General features: G+C 41.2%; 1 protein-coding gene across 1 annotated transcript in view; it reads right to left on the reverse strand.

The window, feature by feature from the left end:
• The window catches only part of SYNE1 (spectrin repeat containing nuclear envelope protein 1), a 507,598-nt gene that overhangs the window by 77,156 nt on the left and 410,795 nt on the right, over positions 1-19,647 (reverse strand). Inside the window, 8 exon segments of the mRNA XM_043511213.1 lie at positions 1,969-2,123; positions 3,759-3,905; positions 5,028-5,210; positions 8,480-8,684; positions 8,853-8,986; positions 14,150-14,320; positions 15,778-15,933; positions 19,434-19,589. Coding sequence (XP_043367148.1) covers positions 1,969-2,123; positions 3,759-3,905; positions 5,028-5,210; positions 8,480-8,684; positions 8,853-8,986; positions 14,150-14,320; positions 15,778-15,933; positions 19,434-19,589 — 1,307 coding nt within the window.

A 19,647-nucleotide genomic window follows, 5' to 3' on the forward strand; every position in this document is an offset into this window, starting at 1 on the left:
ATTGAGATGCTGAAGGAGTACTCAAGGATGATAAGGCCATTGTGGAGAAACTAAATGAATTCTTTGCATTGGTCTTCATGGTTGAAAATGTGAGGGAGATTCCCAAACCCGAGCCATTCTTTTTAGGTGACAAATCTGAGGAACTGTCCTAGATTGAGGTGTCATTAGAGGAGGTTTTGGAACAAATTGATGAACTAAACAGTAATAAGTCACCAGTACCAGATGGTATTCATCCAAGAGTTCTGAAGGAACTCAAATGTGAAACTGCAGGACTACTAACTGTAGTCTGTAACCTATCATCTAAATCTGCTTCTGTACCAAATGACTGGAGGATAGCTAATGTGATGCCAATTTTTAAAAAGGAATCCAGAGGCGACCCCAGCATTTACAGGCCAGTAAGCCTGACTTCAGTAGTAGGCAAACTGGTTGAAACTATAGTAAAGAACAAAATTGTCAGACATCGATGAAAATAATTTGTTGGGGAATAGTCAACATGATTTTTGTAAAGGGAAATCATGCCTCACCAATCTACTAGAATTCTTTGAGGGGGTCAACAAGCACATGGACAAGAGGGATCCAGTGGATATAGTGTATTTAGATTTTCAGAAAGCCTTTGACAAGGTCCCTCAACAAAGGCTATTAAACAAAGTAAGCTCTCATAGGCTAAGAGGGAAGGTCCTCTCATGGACTGGTAACTGGTTAAAAGATAGGAAACAAAGGGTAGGAATAAATGGTCCGTTTTCAGAATGGAGAGAGGTAAATAGTGGTGTCCCCCAGGGGTCTGTACTGGGATCAGTCCTATTCAACATATTCATAAATGATCTGGAAAAAGGAATAAACAGTGAGGTGGCAAAATTTGCAGATGATACAAAACTACTCAAGATAGTTAAGTCCCAGGCAGACTGCGAAGACCTACAAAAGGCTCTCTCAAAACTGGGTGACAGGGCAACAAAATGGAAGATGAAATTCAATGTTGATAAATGCAAAGTAATGCACATTGGAAAACATAATCCCAACTACATATAAAATGATGGGGTCTAAATTAGCTGTTACCACTCAAGAAAGAGATCTTGGAGTCATTGTGGATAGTTCTCTGAAAACATCCAGTCAATGTGCAATGGCAGTCAAAACAAACAGAATGTTGGGAATCATTAAGAAAGGGATAGATAATAAGACAGAAAATATCATATTGCCTCTATATAAATCCATGGTACGCTCACATTTGAATACTGCATGCAGATGTGGTCACCCCATCTCAAAAAAGAGCAACAAAAATTATTAGGGGTATTGAGCGTCTGCCATATGAGGAGAGATTAATAAGACTGGGACTTTCCATCTTGGAAAAGAGGCGACTAAGGGGGGATATGATAGAGGGTCTATAAAATCGTGATTGATGCGGAGAAAGTAAATAGGGAAATGTATTATATGAAGGAATAAATAACAAGAACTAGGGTCATGAAATTAAACTAATAGGCAGCAGGTTTAAAAACAAACAAAAGGAAGTTTTTTTTTTTCCACACAACGCACAGTCAACCCTGTGGAATTCCTTCCCAAAGGATGTTGTGAAGGCCAAGACTATAACAGGGTTCAAAAAAGAACTAGATAAATTCATGGAGGATAGGTCCATCAATGGCTATTAGCCAGGATGGGCAGGGATGGTGTCCCTAGCCTCTGTTTGCCAGAAGCTGGGAATGAGCGACAGGGGATGAATCACTTAACGATTACCTGTACTGTTCGTTCCCTGTGGAGCACCTGGCATTGACCACTGTCGGAAGACAGGATACTGGGCTAGATGGACCTTTGGTCTGATCCAGTATGGCCATTCTTATGTTCTTACTGGTTTTGTTATACCAGCAAAATTCACATAGTGCAGGCAAAGCCAAAGTTTCACATGCCATGCATTAAACTGCCTTTTCCAGCTCAGAATGACTAGCACAGAGTAATACATGTCCTTCTAGCTGACCCAACCTGAATCTTTCTGTCGTCTGAGATGAGATCATAGACCACCGCCTGTTCAGATTCTGCATCCTTTTGATTTCTTTATCATTCAGGGGTAGCCCGTAACCCAGCTCGTTCAGATGGTCCAAATCCGGTGCCATGCTACTGAACTTTAACATCTGGCTCTGGAACAAGTGACAAAGAACATATGTATCTATAGACAGAGAAATTCAGTAATTATCTTATTGAAATCTGAAAATTATGGGAAGCTCCCAGTTTACAAATTTGGGATGGCTTGGATTGCCACCTTGTGGTAAGTGCTCTCCATTGTCAGGCAAGACACCTTTACATGATCCTAGATCCTTGCAAAAGGAGGCATCTCTTCAAAGATAGTGCACTTAGCCTGTGAGAAGAAATGTCTTGTGCTGATCAGTACACCCATCAATTAAGACATAGTGGAGAGAGGTTCTGTAGCTATTTCTGGTGGAAAGATAACAGCTGGGCTGAAATGGAGGAAGTACTGGGTTTGCGGAGGAGGAGGAGTGTCATCAACTTTCTTTCAGGGATATGTCCCTCACAGAAGTAAAAAGACATGAACAAGTGACCATATATATAAAGTATAATACACATACACATTCACTTTAATTAAGATATTCACAAATGAGTATACGAGAGAAATTACTTAATGTAGGGTGTAGAAAATACCACTCCATAAAGTTCATTTGACTTAACTTGCCACTTGTGCAGACATTAAGATAAGTTTTAAAATGTGTAATACTTTCTAGAGTTGGTAACAGACCAAAAATCTGGATGTGCACACTCCCAAACTTGGGAAAGTTTGGATCTGGTCCTGAATTTCCAACAGAGTATTCTGGGAATCCCCTGTATAGTAAGCAGATTATATATTAAGTTTCAAAGTGTGGTCATTCTCATGGGATCAGACTATTAAACTCTGCATCATATTCAGGAATCATTGATGCATCTTGCATCTCTGTTGAAACGTTATATTTATTTTATTTATTTATTTATTTATTTTCTTTCTTGATAGTATCCAGATATGAGAGGAAATGAGATACAGCATATAATATCCAGTTAGCTGTCCAAATGTTTGAAGGTTCAGTTTAGATAAGCAGCCAAAGGTCTAGCTGTCCAAATCAATCTTATATGAACCTCTTGTATCTACAAAGTTTATGTGAACAATCTTCCTGCTTTCAGGTAGGCCAGAAATAAAAACTTCTTTTGTGGTATTTTACCTTTTCTACTTTCTGTTCCAGGCTCAGGAATATGAAGAGAACAGAGACAAAAGAAAATGCACAAACTTTTCTAAACTTCTAAAATTGTTCAATTCAAGTTTGGAATGATGTTTTGGTACTTATTTTATTCCAACCAGTTTGCCCATCCAGATCCTTCTTATACTGAGGCACAAGGAAGGCAAAAAGAAAAAAAGAGTACTTGTGGCACCTTAGAGACTAACAAATTTATTTGAGCATAAGCTTTCGTGAGCTACAGCTCACTTCATCGATGAAGTGAGCTGTAGCTCACGAAAGCTTATGCTCAAATAAATTTGTTAGTCTCTAAGGTGCCACAAGTACTCTTTTTCTTTTTGCGAATACAGACTAACACGGCTGCTACTCTGAAACAAGGAGGGCAGTTAAGGATAGAATGCCAGAATTAACTTTTGGTTTTCTGTCTTTAGTGTGTGTATGTGAGGTTTTTAATGATAAGTGAACGCATATGTGGATTTTGTGCATATGCTATACTATATATGGATCATGCTGACCTCACAATTTCATGTCATACTGTCTATATTTGCCACTCACTTTGAGTTCTTCCATCCTATTCTGGATTGTAGAGAGGTCAGAAGAATGATTGGGGTCTTGTCCTTTCAACATTTCTTCAGCTTCTGTTATCCAGGCCTCCAGGCCTTCTAGGCTCTTAGCAAATGTCTCATAGTCTAGAACTCCAGTCTTAGGCACAAAAGAAGGTCCACAATTAAAAAACTTAACATGAGGTCACATAATATTCATGTTCTTGCTATGCTCCTCACTGTCCTTTCAGTCATTCTGATGCTCAAACTCCTATAATAGCAATTCTCACTGGTAGCAATGTGACTTCTTCTCCATAGTAGAACCAATATTTTTTGACTACAGAGGCAGTGGTACTGCCTCCATAGTAAAGGCTGTATTTGTTTTGAAAGTGAGGTTATAATCCTTTTGCTAGGCATGAAAACAAGAGTTGATTGTAATTTACACCATTTAGTCTTTAAAGCACCAATTCAGCAAAGTACTTAGCACATGCTTAACTTCAAGCACATGCACAATGAAGTCAATGGAATGAATAGAGGGCAACAGTAAACCTTTACTTTTCAAGAAAGTTGCAAGTAAATCAGTTCTGTTAGGAATTCAAAGGAATTAATAATGGTGCTTTTCAAAAAATTAGGGCTGGTTTCTAAAACTTTGGAGATGCTTTGCCATATAAATAGCTTTGTTGTAACACTTGAAACGCTGCATAAATGTAATTCTAAATAAAATTTCACACACAAATTAATTTAAAAAGAAAAAATCAACTTCCAAAATTCTTAGAAAGAAAAGGAGTACTTGTGGCACCTTAGAGACTAACAAATTTATTTGAGCATAAGCTTTCGTGAGCTACAGATCACTTCATCGGATGCATCCAATGAAGTGAGCTGTAGCTCACGAAAGCTTATGCTCAAATAAATTTGTTAGTCTCTAAGGTGCCACAAGTACTCCTTTTCTTTATGGGGTTTTAGCTTCCCATGGTAAATTGCTGCCCCTCTTGCAAGGTTTGTTGTTCCTTTTTCAGCACTGGGATTCACCTTCCTAGTTTCCTACTATAGGTTTGGGCATGCTAGTTGAATTCTCCCACATTTAGCTGTGTACTACACATAGTACACATGTGTAGTACTACACATACTACACACTACACATGGATCTTAGGGAATACACCTGTGCAGATAATGCACCTTTCATGGGGTGTGATTTTCTGTGCAACTTTTGCTAGCTTAGTGTACACTTTTTCAGGTAAAATGGAATGATCAGGAACAATGAATATGAGCAAGCTTTTCATACCTGAAGTATAGCCTTTTGCCTGATGAGAGCCTGCTCTAAGGCTGACAGGTTTTGGCTCAGGGAGAGTTGATCAGACTGAATAGCTGCTGCTGCAGACGTCTCCACTTGTTGCTTAAGCTGCTCTCCAAGTTCATGGAGAACAAACAGGGAATCCTGCACTGTCCCCAGGCATTTCAATAGATCCTGTAGTGAACAAAAGCTTAAAAATCACTCTGCTTCAAAACAATCTCAGCTGAGCTCTTGAGGTTCTCAAAATTTGCCATGTAACTCATGAAAAAAACGGATTACATTTAAACATATATACTACTACGTTCCACAAGAAAAGCCTTTAGTAACTCTTGATTGACCTCTGTAGTATGGAAAAGAACATGTTTCAGTACATAAAGTCAAAGGATTGGAAAAGGAGTGACCGATGAGCTATTTACATGCAAATTTTGAGAACTGATCAGAAACACACGTGGAAAGCATCCATGTGCATCAGTTGATGTCATTTCTAGCAGTGAAAATACCTCACTTTGGATCAGTAAATTCAGCTTTGACTGGAAATACCTGGAAATAATCTAGCAGGAAGATTTTTTAAATCCATTTTTTTATGCTTAGTCTTCATGGCAAAAGCATGCCAAATTAGCACAGGAGGAAACAATTCTACTTTGGCATTTCTGGTTGTGAACCCAAGTGCCTGCAAAACCCATGAATGCAATTTTAGGTAGCAATTTTTTAATCTGTTTACTTTGATAGCTTACACTAAACAGAATGAAAATGGCGAAGACCTATGTCACAGGGTGGCTTGTCCCAGTAAATGAAGCAGGTCTAGCTCTCTGTGCCAGAATAGGTGAACATAAGAGCAGCCATAGTGGGTCAGACCAGAGGTCCATCTAGCCCAATATCCTGTCTTCCGACAGTGGTCAATGCCAGGTGCTCCACAGGGAACGAACAGTACAGGTAATCGTTAAGTGATTCATCCCGTCGCTCATTCCCAGCTTCTGGCAAACAGAGGCTAGGGACAGCATCCCTGCCCATCCTGGCTAATAGCCATTGATGGACCTATCCTCCATGAATTTATCTAGTTCTTTTTTGAACCCTGTTATAGTCTTGGCCTTCACAACATCCTTTGGGAAGGAATTCCACAGGGTTGACTGTGCGTTGTGTGAAAAAAAAAAAAACTTCCTTTTGTTTGTTTTTAAACCTGCTGCCTATTAGTTTAATTTCATGACCTTAGTTCTTGTATTATATGAAGGGATAAATAACATTTCCCTATTTACTTTCTCCGCATCAATCACGATTTTATAGACCCTCTATCATATCCCCCCTTAGTCGCCTCTTTTCCAAGATGGAAAGTCCCAGTCTTATTAATCTCTCCTCATACAGAGGCCATTCCATACCCCTAATCATTTTTGTTGCCCTTCTCTGAACCTTTTCCAATTCCAATACATCTTTTTTCAGATGGGGCAACCACATCTGCATGCAGTATTCAAATGTGAGTGTACCATGGATTTATATAGAGGCAATATGATATTTTCTGTCTTCTTATCTATCCCATTTTTAATGATTCCCAACATTCTGTCCACTTTTTTGACTGCCACTGCATATTGAGTAGATGTTTTCAGAGAACTATTCACGACTCCAAGATCTCTTTCTTGAGTGGTAACAGCTAATATAGACCACATCATTTTGTATGTATAGCTGGGGTTATGTTTTCCAATGTGCACTACTTTGCATTTATCAACACTGAATTTCATCTTCCATTTTGTTGCCCAGTCAGCCAGTTTTGAGAGATCCTTTTGTAGTTCTTCTGCCTGGGATTTAAACTATCTTGAGTTGTTTTGTATCATCTGCAAATTTTGCCACCTCACTGTTTACCTCTTTTCCCAGATCATTATGAATAGGACTGGGCCCAGTACAGGTCCCTGGGGGACACCATTTACTTCTTTCCATTCTGAAAATGACCATTTATTCCTATCCATTGTTTCCTATCTTTCAACCAGTTATCAATCCATGAGAGAACCTTCACTCTTATCCCATGACTGCTTATTTTGCTTAATAGCCTTTGGTGAGGGACCTTGTCAAAGGCTTTCTGAAAATCTAAAGCTAGCAGTTTAGCCAATTAAGAGGACCAGTCAGTACCTGGGGCTATAAAGAATGGGGAGAATTGGAGAGGTTCTCTCAGTGAATGAGTGAGGGTTGTCTTAGAACTGAGTCATTCAGGGAAAGGGCAGGTGAGAGCTGCCAGATACCAGGTGGATGGCAGAAGATCCCAGAAGGAAGCTGTGGGAGGTTCCTGGGGAAAGCTGAAGGCAGGATAGCAGAAGAGGGGTTTGCCGGATGGCATCCCCAAGCCAGAGAGCTGATGTCAGGAGACTAGTGGAGGGGCTTATTTGCTGATGACTCCACACTAGAGAGGTGGGTCCAGGGATCCCCTGGTGAGGATGATCGCCCAGCAGAACAGCTGTGGGGTTTCCTTCTGGGAAGAGCAGGGTTGCACTCTAGTTGATAGGGCTGGGGTGGCTGTCCTGGCGGAGGAGCCTACATGTGAAAGACGGCACCAGAGTGTGGTAAGGAAGGACTACCCAAGGAGAGGGCGGGAGGAGGGTGTCTGCTGGGAAGTGCAGGTCTTTAAAGACTCTGTCCAGCAGATGTGGGAGATGGACTATGTTTGGGACTTCTGTTGCAGATTCAATGAGCTATGTTTTGGTAGGGTGCTCCAGGCAACCTCTGTGACAACCTGCCTATCAAAGGCAGTGGGCTATCATAACTCATAAATGAAGACATTTGTCCAAGTCTAGGAGGTAAGTTGTAACTTTGCCATGAGATGTGGGTAAACTGGTGAAGGGGCAGAATCTTGAGATTTCAACAGAGTGCATGGTGTCCTTTCACAGTGAAAGAGAGGTGGGAAAAGATTTTGAACTTATCTCTTCTGTTCTGCCTGATGTATTTTCCAGTCTAGAGTATGCAGGCAAAATCATAGCAGCTGACCTTTCAATCCTCTCTCACATGAGCACTCCCACTGAAATCAATGGAATATTTGCCCAAGTAACTGTGACTTAGATAAGGAAAGACCAAAGGATTGGGCCCAAAGATAGGGGCACACAGTAATTCAATTCATCTGTCTTTAGCATGGGCCTAGACCATAAACAGAAGCATCTGAACTAACATTTAGGAAGAGGAATGAAGTTTGTGAGAGAAAATCCGAGGAACCTAGGAGGACTCAGTACCCTGAATTCCTGATTCAGGAAGTGAAAGCCCCTTTGACCTTGTCCCATGGTAGGATCTTGGAAGGAAAGGCCAAGCCCACAGTTAATGCCTGAAGGATTCTTTAGTGAAGAGAAAATATCTCCCCTACATAAAAATCTCAAACTATTTTGATTAGCCGGGATAAACAGTTTAGTATAGGAAACCCTGTTGCGATATTAGCCCATGCAATTGTGATAAAGCAGTGAGCTTACTGAACGTACATTGCAATCCTGAATCCAAGTAGTGACTTCATCATCAGCTATGTCCTTGTTAGTGGCTGTCTTTAACAGCTCATTGGTTTGGTCCTCATGCTGCTGGACTGAGGAGGAGCACTGGCTGTAACAGTCTTTGTACTTCTGCCAGAGCTGAAGCAGGGCCTTACTGGAGTGTAGCTGCTCTGCAATCTCTTCCAGAAGGTTATTCCACCTGGCAGATATATCAAATGAATATGTCAAAACATGTGAATTAATTGAGCTATACAGAAGAAGGCTTAAAGTAGCAATTATATACTGTACGTAGACAAAGAATAACACCTCTGTTTGCTCTGACAAGTAGACAATTTAACAAAGTTCAACACAAAAGCAGGCTTTGTACCTCAGATTGACTTCTTTCAGAGTGTCAGAAAGTGTTTCAGTGACTGGTGGGTGACACTCTTTCAATAACTGGTTGGTCACTGAACCAAACTTCCGTAAGCTGTTCTCTTGTTTTTCCAACTCATCCTGCAGGCTCTGTAGAGAGAGAAAAGAGAAAAAAAACATTGAGATCTATTCCACTCCTGTACAATATAAATTATTTTAATCTCACCATAAAAGTGCATTGAGTCATATGACTTCATGAAATCAAGTTACATTTCTTATTTTTATCCCTACAGTAATTCAAATCATACTTAAATATATGTTTAAAGAAACATTATTGAGTTAAACTTGGCTCAAAATCTAGGTTTTATAAAAATTACATTTTTACCAAATCCATGTACCCAAATGTAAAAACCTTTCAACAAAACAAGTTGGTTTTAAACAAATATTCACATGCAGTGCTTGAAACCAAAAGACTGCACTGTATGCTAGTGTATCAGAAATAAAAAGCAAAACTGACTGGAGGCTAACTATTAAAGAAACAATATTAAAATTGACTAGTCTATTTTCCACAGTCCAAGTGAGAGGAATGCACAAAAGCAAACTAACAGCACAAGTAGGGAAAAGTAAAGCTTATTTTTAAAATTCTTTTGCTTATTAATCTAGGATGTTCTTAGCAACACAAGGAAGTATGTTTTCAAAAGTATTGTTAACCTATTTATTTACACTGAGCAGAAGTTTAAACGAGTGCGGAATTCAAATCATCACCATTAGGGGATCTCAAACTTTTTAAACAATGTGACCATGAGATGCTCTCTTTGTTAAGAGACTTCCCAACCCATCCTTGGATTCACAAACAGCTACAATAATTGCTTAAGGCTAGATCATGAGTTAATCTACCCTCAGCAAGGGATAGTGCAGTCTGGGAAGGAACTTGTGACTAAGGGGAGACCTACAGGAAAATTTAGTTCAGAGCAATTTCGGGTGTAAGTCTATCCCACACCAGTATTCCACAGACTAACTCCTCATGTGGACCCCGCTGACACACACTAACAGTCCATTAGTGTGCTTTGATCTACCCTGCTTTGAAATAGGAGTAGATGAAAGTGCACTATGGAACTGTTAGTGCATGGCAGCAGGGTCCACATGGAGAGTTAGTCTGCAACAGGCTAGTGAAGGGTAGATTCACATCCCAGCTTGCTGCAAACTAAATGACAAGTCCTAAGGGTCTGTCTACCCTGCAATCGCAGCTGTGATTGCAGCACATGTAGGCATAATTGAGCTAACTTTGTTCTAGCTAGCTTGCTAAAAACAGCAGTTAAGTTGTGACAACACAGGAAGTGGCACTGGGTAGCCACCTGAGTATGTACCCAGGGTACTGGCTGGACTTGTACTTGGGTCAGCTAGCCCATGTCACCACCCATGTTGCCATTTTTAGCACACTAGCTTGATCAAATCTATCTTGGCTATGCCTACATGTGCTGCAATCATACCTCCCGATAGCATAGCCTCAAATCCTCTCCCAGTCTTCCTGCTGCTTCAAGGAAGGTGTAAACTGGACTGGGTCTGTCCGCTGCTGGCTGTGTTGTGCGGGGGGACGGGGTGGAGGTACAAGGGAGTTCTGCCCAGTCACTTCTTCCTGCCCACCAAATAGGGAGAGGAGGATTGCAGTGCTTCTGCTGAGCCTATCTCCCTTCCAATGCTGTGAGTGGCAGTCAGGCTGTCAGCTCAAAGTAGTAAGGTGGCACCTTGGGCCCACAAGCTGGGCCACAATCTGTCCCCAAGGAAAAAAAAAAAATCAAAAGTATTTATTGTTTTACTTGCTGCCTTTTATGAAATGTACTACTATCTGGGAACAAGGAAAAGAGGCAGCACCATTTGTCAGCGAGTGCTCTGTGGACCTCAGTTTGGGAATTGCAAATTTTACACATATGCCATTTTCAACTTCACTTATATTCTTGCAACTCCACTTACACATGTATATACATCTACCTAGACTGCCAATCATTGCAACACTGTCAGCTTAAATTTGCTCCCAATTAACTATTAATAAAACACATTTTTAAATAAGTCCTAAAACATAGGAAATATTTCCACAATTATTTTTAATTCCAAAAACAACCGTTTTAAAACAAATATACTTCTGTGCTGGTAGTGTTTTCAATGATCATGTTTTTATTATGAGCTCATGATACTTGATGTTTTTCATAAATCCCCTGCTCCTGGAGTCATCTGAGTATGTGAGAATCTCAGCTTCTGTTTTTTAAAAAGTGTAAGTTTCTAGCCCTCATGATTAAAAAGGAAAACTTGAAAAGGTGACCTGAGTGTTCCCTAAAGACTCAGAAACCTGAAGGCAAATAAAAAGGAGACACTTTTTTTTAAACCCTCATGATTTTTAAGCTAGTCTCATGGTTTTGAAAGTTTGGGGTTGGCAATACTGTGTTTGAAACCCATACACTGCACAACTGAAACCTGAAAGAGAAAAAAAAACCACTTGCCTTTCTGTAACTTGTTCTTTGAGATGTGTTGCACATATCAATTCCACTGTAGGTGTGTACATGCCCCATGCACAGTTGTCAGAGAACTTTTTCCCTCACCAGTACCTGTCGAGGCAGCTTGAGCACTCTCAGTTGTCACATGCCACCGCATGTTGGTGTAAGAAAGCGGAGCTGCCCCGACTTCTCTCAGTTCCTTTGTACCAGATAGACTCCGACAGAGAGGGGAAGGAGGACAAGTCATGGAATGGACATGTACACCACATCTCAAAGAAGAACAGTTACAGAAAGGTACATAACCTTCTTTTTGCCTTCAAGTGCTTGCATATGTCCATTCCACTGTAGGTGACTCACAAGCAGACAGACATGGAGGTGGGCTCAGAGTCTACCTAAACAGTGACTGTATGACAACCTGTCTGAAATAGACATCGTTCTTAGACTGAAATGGCATAATGAGAAGCAAACGTGTGGGTTGATGACCAAGTCACTGCATTAAAAATTTCTATGATCAACACTTATGCCAAGAAAGCTGCCAAAGTTACCTATGCTCTAGGCAACCTCATACCTCTTAGAGGGGATGGAAGACCTCCTCTCGGCTCACTTTTCTGTAGGGAGTAAGGAGGACATTGTTTGCCACAGCGCCTTCACAGGCTCCACAGCGGTTTCATTAATTGTCATGGCCACCCTGGTAGGGGCCGCCAATACCAGAACATCCACCAACTTGAGGGAGCTTTCACGTACCTCCTCTGCTTGAATGTTAAGAACAGAGGCCACCCTTCTCAATAAACCTTGATGAGGCCTCTGGTCCTCTTGCGGAGTTGAATATCTTGCTACCAACAGCATCATCTGGCGATTACCAAGAGGACACCACAGAATTCTGAGGTGGTGGCTGCTCCATGACTTACGGTGGGGAAGCCACCCAAATGACTTCTGGCTGCTCGGTCCTGGAGAATAATGCTCTTGGTGCCGATGCTCCCAGAGCAGTCTCAATGACAAAGAACAAGAGAGCTGCACGGAGGTCCTCGCGGAAGGAGGGATGCCCCAGGATGTCCACAACAGTCACTGATATGGGCCTGGGACCCAACCTTGACTGGGTTTTTGCTCCTGAGGAGGAGGCGGCAGCCAGTGCTGTGACTATTGTGTGACCCAAGGTCCAAAATCTCTGATGGAGGGTATGCCCTCTGTCTCTGATGAGACACAGACAAATCCACCTCTGAGTCTGAAGAGGAAGAATCAAACATCCAACCTAGGGGGAGAAGAACAAGTTGGAACTAGGAATAGGTAGCCCAGGGATGGTGGTACCAGGGATATCGTTGGAAGCTTATCCTTCGACGGCACTGCCCTTTCTGGAAGATTGGGAGGTAGCAGTATGGCGAGTTCCTGACACAGAGAGGTAGGTGCTGCAGGCATTGGTACTAACAGCAAACTTTCTTGCACTGCTGGGGATACCGGTACTGAGAAGCTAAGCATGTCCCTCTGGTTGCATACGTCTTCGGGGTGGTTGGGAGCAGCAATGAGTGATGGCTCTCCCACAGAGATCTTTCAGGATGTCCTTGATGGACCTGGCACAGGCTCTGGAGGTGGCGATCCATTTTTTTTAGCTGTAGAGTGCTCCAGTGAGAGACTCTCCCCTGAATGTCTCTTAGAGTGTCTTTCTCTAATAGGCTTTGGAACCAACATGCCTGAGCAAGGTACTAAGCCTGAGGAGGGTCTAAGACTTTTCTTTGGTATCGTGAATGGGACTGAGGAGCTGCTGACACCTCTGGTCTGCTCCAAACCTAGGTCAATGTACTTGGGGTGCTCTTTGTGTGACAAGAGTCTGATGGGGGATGAAGTGCTGCCTCCCTGAGCAAATATTTGAGCCTTGCCATTTTAGCTTTCTTTAAGTGGGGCTTAAATTCCTTAGAAATGTGACAGTTGTCACTTATGTGGGATTCTCCCAAATATATCACACAGGCTGGGGGTGGGTTACTGACCAGCATAGACTTAGCACAAGCGCGGCAGAACTTAAAATCTGGTGAGCACAGCACCGTTTCGACACTGATCTCGGTACCGCCAGATGAAAACTAGTCCAAAAAGACCTAAGACAAAAAAATCTATCACTAAAACTAGCTAAAACTAACTTAAACTTAACTAACTACTTCCTAACAATAACAGAGTACAGATAGAAAGGAAGGAGAAAGCTTATGACAACAAGTCTGAGATTGTTCCAACAACTGCCACTGGTGGTAAGAAGGGACTGAGGAGGGTCAGGGGTGGCTCTGCCCTCTTATACTAGCACGCAGTGGTCTATGGAGACAGAGTTGCTCGAGCCACCCTGATGGGTACTGCTAAGGGAAAGAGTTCTCCGACAACTGAGCACAAGGTGCTCACTCACCAAAAGTGAAATGGACATGTGCAAGCACTTTAAGAACTTGGGATAAACAAGTGAAACGGACTACTTTAATTGTTCAGTGATGGAGAAATGCAGAATTTATCAGAGCACGAATAAAGACAAGTAAATTGGATTTTAAAAATTCTATTAATATTCATATATTTCTAAAAACTAGAGATGGTTAGAAAACTTAGAGAAAAAACAATATTTTGATTAAAAAAGCAATTTCACAAAAAGTTACTTTTAAAAAAAAAATTCAGGACCAGCTCTTCTAGAAATGTGTAAGGACATTTGTTAACATTGAAGGTTTTGGTTTGGCAGTGCATCTAAGATTCCATATTTGAAGGGCCAGATTCTGCAGTCAGCTACGTCAGTGCAGCACTGAGGGCAGAATTTATCTCCAAATCTTTTCTTAAGATGTCAGGAGGCTCAGTACACATTCGTCACCTGAAGGTTATCGACTTGGACTTTCACTGCTTCCAAAGAACCTGTGAGGAGATGAAAGCGGGACAAAGAATATCTAGCTTCCATCAGGTAACTATTCAGTTCTTCATAAGCCACTTTGTGAATGGTCCATTGATCAAGCACAGACTGCAACAATATCTTTAGCTGGCCGACCTGGGAGGAAAAAAAACAAATCATCAATATGAAATGCGTGAGACACATTTGCTATTTGCTTAAATTATTTCCCTTCATTTGATCTTGAATTAAAAAAAGGTTAAGCGCTCCAGGCTCAGTGCTATTTGTTCTACAGTCATGCTTAACAAGAAATGTGCTTGGTCACATAATTGTGGCCAAGATTTTCAGATGTGATTAGTGATTTTGGGTGTCTCAGGTCTTTGGCTATACAACATATGACACCTTAAAGGGGGTCTGATGTTCAGTACTTAGCCCTTAATCCACATGGTTTGTCATTAATGATAGCACACACACTCACTATGAGAAAAACTATTTTTCACAGCTGTTGATCAGGCTTTTTCATGGGCCAGTACACAGCAGGATGAGGTACTACAACATCTAAGAAGCTCCTGCCTTGTTCTCTAGAATCTCCGCTTCCATTATTTTTTAAAAAGCAAGTTTCTAGTTGTTATGGGTGAGAAAAAAAATCTCAGATACATGAACTGAGCGTAAGCATTGCAGCGTTGTCTGCAGAAAGCCTGGAACAGTATATCTGAGAGTTGTGAACTGCCCCCTGAATCCTAGTGAGGCAGTAACTCAGAAGCCTACTGATGATAGATAACGATGCCGACATTTGAATGATTTTATTCTTCATTAAAGGAAAGGGACCGATCTTTACAAGTTACTGTAAATGGTGTCTCATTTGGTGCCAAAAGTGAGTTGCGTTTGGTGGGGGAAGGAGTGGCAGAACTTTCCAATCAAGAAGCAGTTTAGCCCAAGGAGCAGAGCCAACAGCAGAGTCATGCCCCATGCAGGGGGGGTCCAATTAAAGGAACTCAGTGGAGCTCCTAGAACACCATTTTTTTATTTTGATCCTCTGCACAATTTAATGGGAGCAGCATCTGATTTTGGAAACTCCTATGGGTGGAGATTACTTTTGTGGGTGGAGCGTGGAAGCAGCGGTGCTGGAACAATTTCTAGAGTGGGGGTGCTGAATCAAGCTGTAAACCCTGTATGTGATGGAAGTCACTTCAAGCCAGCTTCCCCCAGCACCCCTAGTTCCAGAACCCCTGCCGTTTCCCCCCTAATTCGACCTGTGGCTGTAGGTTTATTTATAGGCTCGGGGGCAGTACTGCGTACACTTTACTTGTAATGTGTGTACTTTAAAAGGTGGTCCTTGTAATTAATACAGCACATTTCATGTGAAATCGGAAAGCACTGAAAACTGTGACAAATAAGAATTCAATACCCCTGTGAAATAGGAATTTTCATACTCATTTTACATGTGTAATCACATGAAGGTGGGTGCAGACTCACTGCCTAGTCTCCTGGAATATCTACTCCCCTCCCTCCCAGTCAGAAGAAATCCACCTGTAGCTTTCTGGTAAGGGCTATCTGCACTCATAGGGATACCAAGCACAGTTTGCCTCTTGATTAACAGAACCACGTTCTCTCACCATGTGGTCCAAATTGGCCCAGGAATGGTTAAGTTCTTGCAGGGTACTCATGACAACAGTAGAGACTTCTTCCTTCTTATTCCGGACCAAGGAAAGGCCACTCTGTTCTATTTTCTCGACTTCTTTTTCCTTTGCTTTAATCAACTCGTCCAACTCCTGAAAGAAACAAGCATTCATATATTGGGTGTAGATCAATAATGCTTCCAGGTACAAAAACTCTCTGCAAACCCCCAACTTCTGCAATGATAAGAATGGGAGGAACACAGTGGTATGCTTATTATTCCCTTAACAATAAAAACCATCAACAATTTCTATGGCATATTTTCTATTTCCCATATTTACTTTAAAGAAAAAACAATGTTCATGCTGAGTGTCCATGATTCTATTTACATTACTACAATGCAGAATATCTTGCTCTCATATACAGTCCAAAATCATTTTAAAAAATAGCTAGGAGATACCTGGATCTATAGGAAACTGCTCCATTCATTAGCAAAAGAGAAGCATTTCCTTCTGTCTTAGTTCATACATTTCACATACCTTTCAACTGGTCATTGGCATCTGGATTTAGTAATCCCAACATGGAGCCATTATTAAGAAATGGAGCATAGCAACTCTGCTGCATGAGCTGCTCTGCTTGCAGAGATCCCACACTTCTCAACTTTTCCAAGGCTTCAGCAGTTTTGGAGTGGAGTGACGAACTTGGAGGGTGGAAGAACCCAGAAAGGAAATGCTCTCCATGGCATGCTCCCTTGGCTCACTGGTGCACTTCTAAGTGGAAATCCCTAACATCTTGGTGGAGCAGTAATTACTCGTCTATACCTATCCTGTTTGGAGGTAGTGTAAAGGGATCCATGCTGCCAGGTCATGGCTTGGGATCTGCAGGTCTGCCCTCTGGGCTGCACACTGATCTTGAGGTATCTGAATCTGCACTCCCCACCTCCTCTATACCCCCAAAGATACTCCTTTCTGAGACACGAATCAGACAAAAATTGTAGATACTCATTAATATTCATCAGGTAGCAAGTGAGTATTAAGGACCAAACTCTACCCAAGTTACACCCTTGAAAAGCCATATCAGTAGGATTACATGGGCAGAATTTGGGCTCGATCTATAACATACACAGACATAAGCACATTCTAAGTTTTACAAGTATGAAGAATTTCAGTCTATTGTTTATTCTTATCCATTTCACGTATTCTGTTCCTCGTTTCTATTATTTTTAACTTTGTTATAATCCTTTCCCTTTCTCTTATGCTCTTTACTTTGAGCTCATGGTATCTGTTTTAGCAACTAAAATGTAGAAACTAGCTGATAGTCAAAGCATTTGGCATATTTTTCTTTATTGAATTTCAGTATTTCTACGCATTTCCCCCTCATTCTCATGGACAATGGCATATAAATTTTAATGGACACAAACCAGAACATTTATCATACTCTCACTGCTCCTTAGTTTTGGTGGTTTAGATAAAATGGAGCTTGTTTCCAAACCAAATTTGCGTTTTGGAATCAATGAGGTTTCAGAAAATAAAAACCTGGACTCCTTGGTCCATCTCCAGAGCATAAGCTTGGAATAACACTCGCATTATTTTCATAACATCTGACACCAAAACAGTCAATTGTTCACTTTTTAGTGGTGCCAATTAAATCTGACATTTTTAACAAATCTAACGGAGTTTAATGTTAAAATATACTATTTAAGTCTGTATGTGGTTGTTCCAAAAAAGGGGGGGGGGAATGCGATTTAAACTGGCAAAGCATCAAACGCCAGAAATACACAGGGAGCCAGAAATATTTACAGAGAAAACTGAGATGTCTATCCTTTCAATCTGATAACTCAGTTAAAGAGTCATTTATGTTTCTGATCTATGATGAAAAAAAATAAAGGCTGCCCTTAACTATTTTAGTGATACTGGATCAGTCTCAGTACCTGTTAATACATAAACTGTAGCTTTTGTGTTAGTTTAACTGAATACCTGACAATGTTTGACATCCTAGTGAAGTTATTTTTTAAACAATTTGTTTTTCTAATGATCAAAGTCTTGTCATTCACAGAGCTGTGAATTTGCTGACATCCCTGACCCAAAGGAACCGCAAGTGTAATAAATCGGATCAAGCTTTGGACCTCTGCCAAGCAGAGTCTGCCAACTATGTCAAGTTGTGCTAATTATGCATGGTGGCTTCATTGTATGGATTATTTGCTTTATTGTACTGAAATAATAAAGTCATTTGTACTGAAGCCACAAGTTGAATTCAATTAGAAGTTCACGGGAGAGAACTTAAAAAAGTTAACTTCTGACACTGCCAAACTTACCAGCCCTCTGCATTCACAGAAACACAGATGGAGTTACTAAATTCGTGAATGCTGGCAATATTTTATTGGACTTTCGAGGATCTCAGTTTTCATGTGAAAAAAATTTCTAGCCCTTCTGATTATGAAGATTTACCTAGTGACTTAACTAATATAGGGTCATAATTACCGTGTTGATGGAAAGCTTGGGGAGAAAGAAACGAACAGCACCAATAGATGAAAATTCCCCTATTCCTCTTACCAGGACCGTAACACTGAGCATTACAGACTCTCCATGCTCATGGGGATATAGCTGGCCTAGTGCTTTGAATTTTTCACCATTGTAAATTGTTAATTCCTGTTTGTTGTCTAGTAGATTAAATCAGTCTGGAGGGATCTGATCCCCGATACCATACTGATGCTCTGGCTTGGAAGTCCATATCCAAGCTGATTTCTCTAGAGGCTCCTACTCTATTTTCCCTGATCTGAAAAGAAGCAAGACATTCCTTCACTTTTAAAATTCCCAATATCATGCTGTGCCTACTGGACTAGAGAGCTGATTGTGATTCACTGATTCAGGGCCACCTGGCCCTGAAGCATGTTTAGGGCTGCACAGACTCAGTGACTTAAGGCCAGTGGAGTGTTGGGCATTGCTGAGCTTTGCTCTGATCTGCCTCCTGCCCTCTCCACTGCATCAATGCCATGCCTCGCCGCCTCCTCCTCCCTCTTACAGGATGGGCAAGGTGGGAGCAGATGACTCAGACGGAGCCACCTTCACCAGCTGTCCATCAGCAGAGAGTTCCCTGGCACAGGGGGAGTTTTCCACTAGCTGTCTCTGGCTGATTTAAGGCCCTTTGAGTTGCTTATGTGACACAAAGTGGCCTTAGTGGTCCAGAAAATCTGAATTTAATTTGGTTTCTTTGTGCATTTTCCATAGAGAAGGAGCATATAGGGCAAATTTGTTTTAAAGCATATTTTCCACATGTCCAAGGAAGGGAGGACATCAGAAGGAGGGGAAGCAAAATTTTTAAGCAGTCAAGAACAATGTTCATAACAGTGAAATCCAGAAAACTGGCTGCCCAGAAAACAGAATGTATCCCTTTAACTCACAGCAATTCAGCATACCTGGGCATGGCCCTGCATTATTATTGCTATTATAATTATTAAGCTAGTATTCACATAAGTGTATGCATTTAGGTACATTCAGCACACTATTACTCCTTTGCACTTTAGGGGTGAAATCCTCACCTCACTGAACTCAAGGGGAGTTTCATCTTTAATTTCAGTGGAGCCAAGATTTCATGTTTGTTAGGTGCTGTTTCTACATGCAAGAAAGAGAACCCGTAGTTTCCAAGAAAATGTTACCTGACAGTCTTTCACAGTATTCTGGACTGAAGCCTGATCTCCAATTCTCTGTTGTTTCTTCAACCTCTTCTCTTGGGTATCAAACCAAGTTTTCAGGCACTGCACATTGTTTTCATATTCTGTCCAGGATTCCAGCAGGCTTTCCAATAGTTGGATCTGTAAAGAAATATGTATGTATACATCCTAAATGAAACAGCTTCTCTGTCAAGAAAAT

This window comes from Dermochelys coriacea, chromosome 3 (genome assembly GCF_009764565.3).
Source record: "Dermochelys coriacea isolate rDerCor1 chromosome 3, rDerCor1.pri.v4, whole genome shotgun sequence".
Lineage (NCBI taxonomy): Eukaryota > Metazoa > Chordata > Testudines > Dermochelyidae > Dermochelys > Dermochelys coriacea.